The sequence below is a fragment of the Centruroides sculpturatus genome, unplaced genomic scaffold, assembly GCF_000671375.1.
Source record: "Centruroides sculpturatus isolate CEXI.00-Female unplaced genomic scaffold, Cexi_2.0 scaffold2311, whole genome shotgun sequence".
In the NCBI taxonomy this organism is placed as follows: Eukaryota; Metazoa; Arthropoda; class Arachnida; order Scorpiones; family Buthidae; genus Centruroides; species Centruroides sculpturatus.
The window spans coordinates 1-12,682 of NW_019390470.1; the positions used below are offsets into that span (position 1 = coordinate 1).

The 12,682-nt window shown below is 27.7% G+C and overlaps 1 protein-coding gene across 1 annotated transcript; it reads left to right on the forward strand.

Moving 5' to 3' along the window:
* The first annotated feature begins 5,915 nt into the window (after window positions 1-5,915).
* On the forward strand, window positions 5,916-10,570 carry LOC111617478 (serine/threonine-protein phosphatase 2A 56 kDa regulatory subunit epsilon isoform-like). The gene is made up of 3 exons (XM_023358758.1): window positions 5,916-6,061; window positions 7,457-7,686; window positions 9,430-10,570. Exons 1-3 carry the CDS (start codon window positions 5,945-5,947, stop codon window positions 9,590-9,592), a joined length of 510 nt encoding a protein of 169 aa, XP_023214526.1. The 5' UTR covers window positions 5,916-5,944; the 3' UTR covers window positions 9,593-10,570.
* Window positions 10,571-12,682: the final 2,112 nt, after the last annotated feature.

Below are 12,682 nucleotides of genomic sequence, written 5' to 3' on the forward strand. Positions count from 1 at the left end.
TTGAAATTTTAGGAAGGTAACAATAATTGTATATTTCTTAAAGAATTTTTAAAATGTAAAATATTAATGATCAGTTAACTTTTTATATTTATAAAATAACTCATGATTATTTTTGTAACTAAAATGACAGTTACTGAAATAGCTAAAATTTTAACATGTAAACAGGCAGCATAAACTGCACTGACTTTCTGGTCAATTCAATATATATATATATATACAAAATTTTTAATGGATTTCTTTCGAATTTTTAAACAAAATCACTTACATTATAGACATAGCTGTACCAAACACCCATAACATACAAAATACATCCACTGAAAGAAATTATTAAATACTTTGAATTATCCACAAAATAAAGTTCTTGTAGTGAATAGATCAAGTATGTATTGTGCTTATAATTTTTTCCACAGGTATCATACCACATACATTACAGCAGAAAATACTAACAGCATATACATCATAATACAGACTACACCAATACTAAACACATCAAATAGCCAGGAAACTTTTAAATACAGACATATATACACCAATAGTACATAAACATCACTAATCATTGGTATCAGTGAGTATAGGACACAGTTCATCAACATATTAATAAATTTATTATAACAATAACAGAAGAAAAATATTTATTACATTTAACAAAACAATTTTACATTGCATTCGTCATTAAAAAAATAACTTTTTTAGTGCCCGTTACCTCCGATATTTGGTCTTTCGTCAGAATTGAAACCAATATCTTCATGTTGTATTATTAATACTGGGCATATACTACTTGTGATTTTTACATTCTAAGCTATGCTTATCTGAAAATAAGATGACAATAAATTAGAATACATAATAATTAAGAAAAATCTAAATGTAATTTATTTATATATGTATATATAACAGATTTCATACATATTTATATATGTATAACAGATACAAAGTATATATTTATATATGTTACTGAATATCTGTTATAAATATCCTACATTGTGTCATTTTTAAAGTTAGTAATAGAATACACAGTACTTATGAAATGAAATTTTGTAATTATTGAAAATAAATTATAGTAAACAATGTGTTAAGATCTCAAATATTAGCTCTTATTACTATTTCTGTATTTTCAATTCTTCAGAGATAAGTTCTGAAGATGAAGACAATTCCTTCATTTCATTTGACTGTATAATGATATATTAATTATTATTGTAAATTATTTTTATTTTGATCTATATGGTTAAAAAATCAATAAGCATAGAAACATAAAAAAGCAATAGTCAGTATTTACTATTTTGTATTCTATGACTTATAATTTTTGTAATTAAAAGATTTAACATCTAAAGACCAAGTTTCTTCTGTTTTATTGATTTTGATGTAGTATCGTCTTAATTTTTTATAATGTATAATATATAAATCATCAGATATTTTCTCTGTCCAACTTTATTTTCAGATCTAAAATAATCTCAATAGTTCATCCTATTAAACTTTTTTTAAATAATAAATGCTGACTAAAAATACTCTAATGTGAGTCACATAAATATTTTTTTTGCTAAATCAGCAATTATATTTTTGTTAACAGAACTGAATATTATAAAATAAGTTATAACAGTATTAAAAATTTTATATACATTCTAACTTTATTCCATTATTTATATATAACATAAATTGATAATTTTGTACATGTTAAATACTGTGTTATATTTTTCATGTTTTATATTAAAGAGATATTACAATTTCTTTGTAATATAATAAAATTAAATTAAAAGCTACTAAATTTAATTTTAAATGGTATAAATATTCCAATTCATAAAATTATTAATATTAAAAATAAATATATAATTAGGGATGGATCAAATACAACTTTTTGGCCAACTAATAAATGATTATTTGGATGTTACTGTTGTCTTTCTGACTACTTAATACTGAAAATTCAGCCAAATATCAACTGATTTATTTGAAATTAGCTGAAAAAGATGATGTAGATTCTAAACCTTAGAATAAGATGGAGGGCAATGTCATCTATTCAATAATAAAGATTATACAGTAAAACTTCCACTAATGGACAACTTTACTTAACGGATATTTTTATAATTCCCAGACCCTTCAAACAAGACATCTATTATATTCACCTCTAAATAACAGATGATGTCGTCCATAACCAATCTTATGAAAACAAAGTCCTGTCTTCAATATTCTGAAATAATTAGTTACATATGGAATATTTTAAAACTAAAAGAATCGGTTAAAATACTCTTTCAGAGGACAAATTTTGATCATAGGTAAATAAAGACACTGAAAATAGGAATGGGAAGGAGGGCAGATTGTAAAAAGCCAAACAATACTCTATCTGTTAGCGAACATTAATCTGGTTAGATTGTCAATCATCACTTATCGTCATTCATATTAATGTTGTTAAATTTCTTTCTTATTTTTAGAATTAAGCTTTCAGAACCAAGAAACCATAAACTTTTCCTGATTTATTCGTTCATTTGAAACAGAAAAAGTTTTTATAGTTAAGACAACAGCATTTATTTGGTGAAAGTTCAAAGATTGTGTTATGAATGCAATTTCAATTTAAAGTGATAATGTTGATATTTGGTTTCCTTGAATTTATTACGTAATTTATGATCTTAACAGCTTTGTGGTGGATTAGGTGTAATTTTTTTAATAAATCATTTATTGAAAAAAGCAAAAATGTTTGAAAAATTACACCTACTTGATAACTACAAAGAAAAATCCCTATATCAATTTTTATTAGTTGCTTAGATCATAAATGATGTTATAAATGCAAGAATACCAAACCTCTTGAAGTGGCTAGCAAATCACCTTCGTAACTTGACATTCAAATTTTCATCACCTAAATCCTTCTGTTCATAACAACAGTTTTATTTTTCTTTTTCATTACTTCCACTCAGGTCATTTTTGATGAATTAATAATTAATCAATGTTTACATTTAGTTGAAATTTTTATGTTAATTAAAATATCTTATACAATCTGTTTGCTATTTAGAATTCGATTAAAATGTGATTTTTACAGCTGAAAAAATAAATAATATAAAATAATATACTGTATATATATTTTAATTATATATTTTACATATACTTTTTGGTATTTTTACATTCTTAACACAAATTTGATACTTTTGTAACCCATCGTATTCTTCACTTTTTAATGACCAGGTTAAAATACAATATGGCTGCCAGCATATACCTCTGAATAGTAGACAGACTTCTCAGTNTAAATAATTTCACACAAAAAATAAGAAACAGCAAGATTACATAAAGCTATAACTCTTAATATCATGTTTCCGTCAGCCAAACTTATACTCTGATCACTGGGATATAGCTCAACACATAAATAACATAGACACCATTAAGCAGTCAAGACCCCAAAAGGCACTTCATGACAGGCATGCCTATGACCTACCTCAAGACTATATTGACAAAGCTGTGTCAAAACTACTGGTTGGCTTGAGGTTGCCTGTTTGAAGAGACAAAAGGGTTTATGGTTGCCATTCAAAATTAGGTCATAAACACTAAAGAAAACACATTCTGAAGGATACATCACTTATAAATGACTTGCAGAAAATGCCAAATTTTGCCAGAAGCAATACAATATATAATCACTGGTTGCATGCCCTTAGTACAGACTATTAACATAGACATAATCAATTAGCAAATATAATACACTTAAGAGCTTGCACACAAAAACTGATTATTAGACACCCAAGTACCATACTACAAATACACTCCACAGACAGTATAATTTGTGTGTCATTTTCTAATACTATGACAGAGCCATAATCACATAAAAAAAACAATTCATCACAATAGACTTGACATATCGTTCATTGACAAATGTAGTAAGATCACTTATATAATAGCCATCTCTATTCCAAATACTCATAACATGAAAAATGCACACACTAAAAAAATCAACACATACCTTATTTCTTGGGCAAATGGAGTATAACTATGGAGGATAAATAGTGTGCTTATTGTCTGCTCTTCCATGGTATCATACCACAAACACTACAAAAAGTCTAGAAATGTTAAACCTTTAATAAAAACATATGCATATATGCATATGTTTATATTAAAGGTTTAACATTTCTAGACTTTTTTGTAGTGTAAACTTCCAATAACATGGAAGCTTATAGCTGCCAAAAAAAGTGTAACATTGCCTTGACTTTAGTCAGCATAATACATGGCACCAGTATCAACTGAGTAAGAAATTTGCAACACAATAATAAGAATAAAAGTAATAATAATAATTATAGTGATTCCAGTACTAACAATATACAAAATACATATACTTAAAAAATTAGTAAAAACTCAGAATTTGCCCAAGAAATAAAGCAATACTTTTTATTTAAAAAAGAAAATAATACTTAAAATTTACAAATAACTTTTCTGTAGAAAATTAAAATATAAAAATACTTTTTGATGATAAATTTTTTTTTTAACAAACACTCTTTCCAGCAATTAATAATTTCAATACTAACAGTGTTGTTTAAAGTATTTCCCATTTTTAAAATATTTATACAATGATATTCATCTTGTTAATATTCTAAAACCTTTATGTAACCGGAGGGTCGGCACCTCTTTGATGCCTTGTCAGGACTGACACCACTGTGTTTCGGTTGACACAGGAGCCATGACGGCAACTTAGTTTAGGTTAAAAAGTAGGTCATGCAAGCGGCTGTGTGCCAAGCGATCAGGTTTCAGATGGAGATGGAGAGAAAACATGACAGAAGTAAAGTACTCAGACACCCAAGTTAACTAAATAACCATTTAATTTCAACAAAATTGAGTACGTGATAGACTACAATATACAATCTATATATATAGGGTTATATCAACTTAGCCTATCTATCTAGTGGTCATGAGAGAGAGAGAGAGAGTTCACATGAGATTCGCACGAGGATAAATACCTTGTAGAGCAGCATTTCTCAAAATGGGCAAAATGACGCCCCCTTGTGGGCGATGAGTAAATCTAGGGGGCGCTGGAGGCACAATATTAAATGGTGACCAAAGGCAAAATTGGGGTCACTGAAAGCCATTCTCTTTCCTCTGTTAACAGGTTTAACAGTTTAATGGGTCTTAACAGGTCTTAACAGTTTAACAGGTTTAATGGTTTCCAGACGTTGAGAACAATGTACAGTAAGGGCACAAAGTGTGAGATTCATAGAAAAGTTTTCCTAAGAATATTTCCAATCCTTTCTCACACAAGAGAAAATGGGTTAGGGTGCATTAGGTATAACTTTATGGAACAAAGGAGGCGGTGGATCAAAAAAGTTTGGGAATCACTGTTGTAGAGGATGGAGATCTGATGTGTGCCGGTTGGGTCGAAAGGAAGAAAGTTCTAGATTACAGTTCTTATTCTGGGTTTACAATAGATACTATAGCCATAGGCGAGAAGGATGACTTACCCATAAAGATAATTAAAACAGTATATCCAAATGTATAATAAAACGATGTATCTAAACGTATCCAAAATTTGAAGCACGGAAAATGAGTGGCCTGGTTGAGGAACTGGCGATAACTGCTTGACTGCCAGTTTGGTATTATATTAAAATGATGAAATCAGGACAGCAGGTCGGAAGCTCGCGTGAGTGTCTTTATCGATGCTGAGAACTTAAAAGAGGATATACTCCCAGGTGTGAAAGTTAACAGATACTTGACAAAGTCAATGTTATGATGTTAAATTGTTTATGTTGAAGTCCGATGTTTACATTATGTTTACATTATTTTTATTAGTATTATAAATAATTTATATAATATTTTTAATAGCTACTAATTTGCTACTATTCCAAAGGACTTAAGTCAACTTTCAAATTAAAGAATTACTATTCCAAAGGACTTGTCAAACTATAACAAATATTATGTAATAAAACAGGACAAAAAGCAAAAATAATAAATTATTTAATTCTTTTAATTTTTTTTTAAATTTTAGGTGATGTTTCTTGGTGAAATAGAGGAGATTTTGGATGTAATAGAACCAAGTCAGTTTGCCAAGATTCAAGAACCCTTATTTCGACAAATTGCTAAATGTGTATCTAGCCCACATTTTCAAGTAAGTGATATCAAATTATCATCATTCTAATAATTATTTCTTCAGTTTATTAAAATAAAAGCCATAATCTTGAAACTTTGCTAGACAATAATAATTTTTTTTTTCTGATTCCTCAAACAATTATTTTTTCAATATACAGAGGATTATATTGTAATAAATAAGATTTTATTTTTACTTATATGACAAGCTGATTTAAGCAAGCAATTACTTCAATGACTTTAGATGGATAAAGTATAGATTACCATAAAAAGTAAACATATCGCAAAAGCTAATGCTACACAAAATCCATGTGTGATTGAAGTTGGATGCTGATGAAACTTGAAATCAAAAAAAGCATTGCAAAGTGATAAATTATGCTAAAGATATAATATTGAAAGTGAAAACACTACTCAGTTATCTGACCAATTAAATCAGTAATAACTTCTAAATTCTAAATTTAACATTATGATGATATTCTTAGAGAATATCTTTCATTTTTGAGATATATTGCAAGAATAAAGAAAAATGTCCTATCACTGGAAATACGGACAAAATTGGGTGTAAAAATTACTGTCTGCACAAACTTTTGCAAACCCTAATTGAGAATGTCGTTATAAGTAAGGACATATGCTAACCCTAGAAGAAGCAAAATACTTAATGCAGTTAAGTAGATTTTGTCTTAAGTATCAAAAGTATTAATAATAATTACTTTATATCTGTTCAACAAAAAATAAGCTTTTTTATATGGTAAATGACTGATGATTGTGAGTGTTATGTCATTCAGTAGAATGCTGAAATTCTTTTTTTTAAATCCAATTACTACTTGGAAAATGTGCAGTTATTGTTGTCTAACTTAAAACTTATTTACTAATAATTTAAATTATATAAATGTTATTGTAATTAATATTAAACAGATTTCTACACTATACAGTTTAAAAAATAGGAAGCAAATACATCAATAAGTGGTACTAATGTAATTTTTAGTTTTGATTTTGTTAGCATAATAATGAAAGTACAAAACAAAATGAAACATTACAAAGTCACAATATTGTTTTAAAAGTATATAATTATTTTAGTTGACAAAATATACTTTACACAATGAAAAGAGCATGGTACTAGCATTATAATTATCAAGTACATGTTGTAATTATTAACATTCATCTTTAATTGGACTGACTATAAATTTAATAATAATAAACACTAAAATTAACTCAGAAAAAAATTGATTATTGAAAGAATTTTAATGTGGATAACATCTATGGTAGGTGTCAGATATTTTTGCAACTGCATACATGTATAATTGGACTTTTTCAAAAAAAATAAAATTAAATAAATAAATAAATATCATTATTAAAAATTTTTTGAAAATTTTTAATGTAAATATAATAAAATACATTAATTATCATATATTTTTAGGTTGCAGAGAGAGCTTTATACTTTTGGAACAACGAATACATTTTAAGTCTTATAGATGAAAATAACCAGAGTATCATGCCCATTATGTACCCAGCTTTATTTCGTATATCCAGAGAACATTGGAATCAAACTATTATTGCACTAGTCTATAATGTTTTGAAAACCTTTATGGAAATGAATTCAAAACTGTTTGATGAATTAACAAGTTCATACAAGTCAGAAAGACAAAAGTAAGTTTTTGATGAAAGAATGAATTTAATTACACTTTAATAAAATTAATAACAAGTTTTATATTATCAAGTTTTTCAATTAGCTAATTATTAAAAAAAAATCTTCAAATAATTGTTATAAATATTTTTCTGGAAGTGTTTTTTAACTTTTTCTAATTTGTCTAATTTTACAGATGGTACATAAGAAACATATTATATTAAAACATTATATTAACTTTTAAGATGCTTATTATAAACAGTAAATTAAGGTAAAATAGTAATGTGGAATAATGGATAGATAGAACTGTAGATGAATGTAGACAAATATGGCAAGAACTATATTACTCAATATAAAACACCAGATAATACACAACAAAGCTATAAAAATAAGTCTTTGGTGAAAAAGATGTATAGAGCAGTTGAAAATAGGTGGAGAATGGATGGAAAGTGCTTACCAATATTCAAGCAGAGAGACTTGTCAGTATGGAATATGTCCACCTTGAATATGATGCAGCACTCAATGCTGTGGCAAGCTTGTGTCACCAAGTGATTCAGGTGTTCTTGGGGTAGATTGGTCCACTCCTCCCTTACAGCAATTGTGTTTCTCCTTAAATTTTGTATACATGTCTATAACATGACATAATATGTAATGTAATAAATATGTTAAATATATTAAATAATATGTATAAAAATTATAATTATAATGCTAGAGTAATATAAAATAGAAAGAAATGATGTACCAATATGAACAGATATAGATCTTACATATTATACATTATTACTGAAATTATATGTATTTTGATTTTATTTTATAAATGTATGTGTAGCAATTAATGTAATTGTGTTTAAATGCCAAATATTTAAAACTGAAACATTTTTAAATAATTGGCATTTTGTTCATTGATTGCTTGCTTCCAATAAAATTAATACAGTAGATCCTGATTAGTGTCAATTATTGCTTAGCATCATCAGTTATAACTGAAAGCTCAGTTAATGCCAATTATACTTTATTTAAAATTGCTTGACATTGTTTAGTTCATTATGTATATTGTGAACATTCTCTTTCCACCTTTCTGCTAGAATTAATATTATTGCTTTGATAAAGGTTCAACAAAATATAAACAAATTTTGCATTTTTTTGTATTCAAACTTTCAAAATTTTTGGCTATCTATTCAGGAAATTTAAAGTTTCATCTGGTAAAGTACTCATTGTGTGAAAGTATTTTATACACACTTTATAATTCTTTTACTACAATTAAAACAATATAGAGTAAAAGTTTTTGTTCATGTATTTGGCATTTTTCTGTTATTCTTTGAATAGAAAGTATCTGAAGCCAATTTGCATACTTTTTAACTCACCTACTTTTTGCATACTCACCTACTGGTTAATCTTTAAACAGATTATCTCATGGTTTGATGCTAATTATAATAGTAATATAATAGATTCTTGTTTTAATATCTTTACTTAAAACTATATAGAGTAACAGCTAAATACTTCAGAAGTAAAAAGCAAACTTTTAGTTTCTATAGTTAATTTTCATTATAATAAGTGATCATCAGCTATTTCAGAAATTTAACCTTTGTAGTTGTTTAACTTTATACAATTAATGTAAAAATTTTATCAGTATTATAGCTTATATTGAAAATTTAGTTTACTTTATTACAAATACTGTATATTATTTATAATTTGAAGTTTATTATAATAAAAATTTTCATTACTCTTAATACAATAAAAATTCAATGTTATAATTTTTTCTTTTTCAGAGAGAAAAGGAAAGAGAAAGAACGAGATGAATTATGGAGAAAATTGTCTCAGCTTGAAATTAATAATGAAATTAAAATAAATAATCAAAAAAGTCCAGATGCCATATCTCCTTCAAATCCTGGTCCAAAGAATTTAAGAAATCTGAGCCCAAAGACCAATTGAATAACAAGAATAACTATTTGGGCCAATAACTAATTAATTCGTACAGTTAAACTGTGCCACAACACAACCGGAGATTGAGTCTCTGAGTCCGATGCATACTATGGTGCTCGATGCACTGGTACAGGAGTTATTAACCAAAATAGACAACAGAGGCTATGCTTGTTGCCAACCAGAATTTGCCTGTAATCCAGTCAGCTTCCCTACAGATTTAATAGTCATCCATCCAAAATTTAGTAGGGAGATTATACTTGATTGATTGATTGCAAACTGTTTAGATAAATTTGTAGAAATGTTTAGAAATCTTTTTAGATGTGAAATAAATTATGTTAGTAGTTAATAATAACAATAATAATAATGATAATAATAATAATTTGTAAGACATTACAAATTAGTACTGTGTATTTTTAGATTGATTTCTGCGGGATGAAATGGGGGCCTGATTTTTTTAATTTCACTGTGAACAATGATTTAATAGCATTCTATGTAAGCATTACTTAATCATAATTGATCACTTGCTTCCCATAAAATTATAAACAAATTTACAAGATGGGAAGCATATGTATTAATTTTTAACAATCCATCTTCCGGCAATTTTCTCTTCTTACTGCACAGAGCAGTGACTAGTATTGCTATGATTTATAAACTTGATAATCCTAAAAGTCTAATGTTTGTGTAATTTGTTTCTTAAGGAAAATAGTTATTGTTTAATCCTAAGGATTTGCATAATTATAACTCCAAGACTGTATTCGCTATATCCACGTCTCTTTCTCATTCAGTCTCCGAGAAGTTTTAGATTTTGCACTCAGACTTTTGTGTGAATTGCTTTGATAACAAACTTGTCCATGTACAATTTATTGTTGTGGCCATATTTGTAGTGTAAATAAAAAGAATGAATTCCTTATCTTGTATTTATAAAAAGCTGAATTTTTGATTGTAATAACAAATTATTACATATAAAGATAATTTTAAATTATAAAATATCATTCTTTGTTTTTTTCACTCAATTATGCATAAACTAAGAAAAATTAATATTTAAAAATAGTTTGATAATTTTGTAAATTAAAAAATAACTTAAATTGAATCTTTTGAATAAAATAAAATATTATCCTAAAATACAAATTAATGAAAATTTTGTAAAACATACAATGTAATTCTCTAAAATTGATTTAAACTAGTTTATACATTAGTTCTAATTAAAAATAAAATTATTAGAGAAATAAATTTTTAATTATTATCCTATGAAATTTAGAAAAAAATGTTAACCAAATTTCAGTTTTTGTCTTCCATAATTTGACAGACCAAAGACCTTAGAGTACAGAGACAACCCATAAGTAAGAAGATGCCTTTTATTTAATAATATGAATATACATTATATGAATACTAAAACCTAGTTGTCCCTCCACTTGCTTTCATCAGTCTTATCAATGCTATCTTGGCTTGTGGAATGTTGGCCCACTCAGCATGCAAACAGTCTAAAAGTTCTCCACAGAGAGCTGGTTTTTAGCACACTTCATGGTAGTGCTTGTTAGGACTTTTGTCCATCTGTCAGATTTCCACACGCATGCGCAATGACTTTACTTTCATTACCTAAGCATTATGTTCCATTCCATCCATTCAATTTAAATGTTGGAAATTAGGCTTAAGCTTACACTCGATCAGCAAGAAATTTCCAATATTAGACTTAGGAGTTGCATAAGTGTTAAGTTCCGTTCAATCCACCATTGTTCATGTCCACGTGCATGTGCAAAAGGGAACTGAACATTTTTGTTTACGGTCACTGTAAGTTATAGCAAATTGTACCTGGTTAGTATATTGTATTAAATTAAATTTTATATTATAAGGTTTTATTTTTAAAAATATTTGATTTGCTTTTGTGGAGCTTGCTATCAGATAGGCTTGACCAGTCTTATAAATGTGGATGCACTGCACAATTCAGCAGATTCCATACATGTTCGATGTGATCCATGTCAAGTTACTGACTGGCCCATGGAAGCTTGTGGATGTTTTTTCTATCAGCCTGTAACGTCTTATCTATCTAATCAAAAGCCTGGATAATAATCTAATGGTGCATTACATAAATGAAGAGTTCAAAAGGCCAGGCCTGGACTTTGCACAGACAATAAAATAAAATTGTTATTAATGTCAAAACCCAAAATAACTACTGTATATGTAATGCAAAAAACTGTTTATTAGTAAAAGCCTAAGTATGTACAATCAAGAAATAACATTAGAAAATAACTTGCAAATAAACATTATAGATAATTTATCAAGAAACCAAAACAAATACATATAAAACTTTCCCAATAATTGGTGACTTACAAATTAAGCTACAACTAACTTAGAACTACTGTATCTCTACAAAAACTGACAAGCAACATATGTAAAAAAAAGTAATAATTGAAAAAGAATAATAAATCTTACTGATTCGTCTGTCACCAAGAAACTGTCATCACTGAAACTGGAAAGCCTTTTGTCAATCTCACTCAAGTCTTAATTCATCTCCTTATAGTGCAGTTGGGGTGACATTATAAGTATATGCCCATTTGATCCTATTTACATACTCATTAATGCTTCATTCATTCTAGTAATCTGTCATGTTAATTCATGTCATCTCCTTAAAAGTAGTTTTATAATTTTTTATTGTGTTTCTGATGACAGTTTTGGGTGGGAGATCATTCTTTTAACTTCCTGTGGAAGTCTCCCCCAGATGTCATTTCTGGGTTGATAATGTCATAAGTTGCTGCCAGCAGTCATTGTAGTAAAGTGAGTTAATTTTGAATTTTATCCGGGTGATGTGTAGTAGTCTATCCTTAATGAAAAAAAAAGCCCTCAAAATAAATAGAATAACAAACTAAAAATTATCCCCAAACAAAAATAGAATAGGTCGGAATCGACTCCTTACAAGCCAACTGGAGAATATTGGAAGAAGACCCTTCTCCAATATGGCAATGTACAGTACAGTCATTTATGTGAACTTCATGCATTTGCTGACGTTTGGATGTCTACTTACAGGTTGTCTCTGTATATTGCATAATTGAATAAAGTATTTCAAATAAATACAGTAAAACTTCTCTAACTCAAAGATAACAA

Coding starts and splice junctions, on each gene's coding strand:
- LOC111617478 (XM_023358758.1), top strand. CDS start 5,945: ATGTTTCTTGGTGAAATAGAGGAGATTTTGGATGTAATAGAACCAAGT. Junction 6,062..7,456: donor TATCTAGCCCACATTTTCAA/GTAAGTGATATC, acceptor ATATATTTTTAG/GTTGCAGAGAGAGCTTTATA. Junction 7,687..9,429: donor TACAAGTCAGAAAGACAAAA/GTAAGTTTTTGA, acceptor TTTCTTTTTCAG/AGAGAAAAGGAAAGAGAAAG.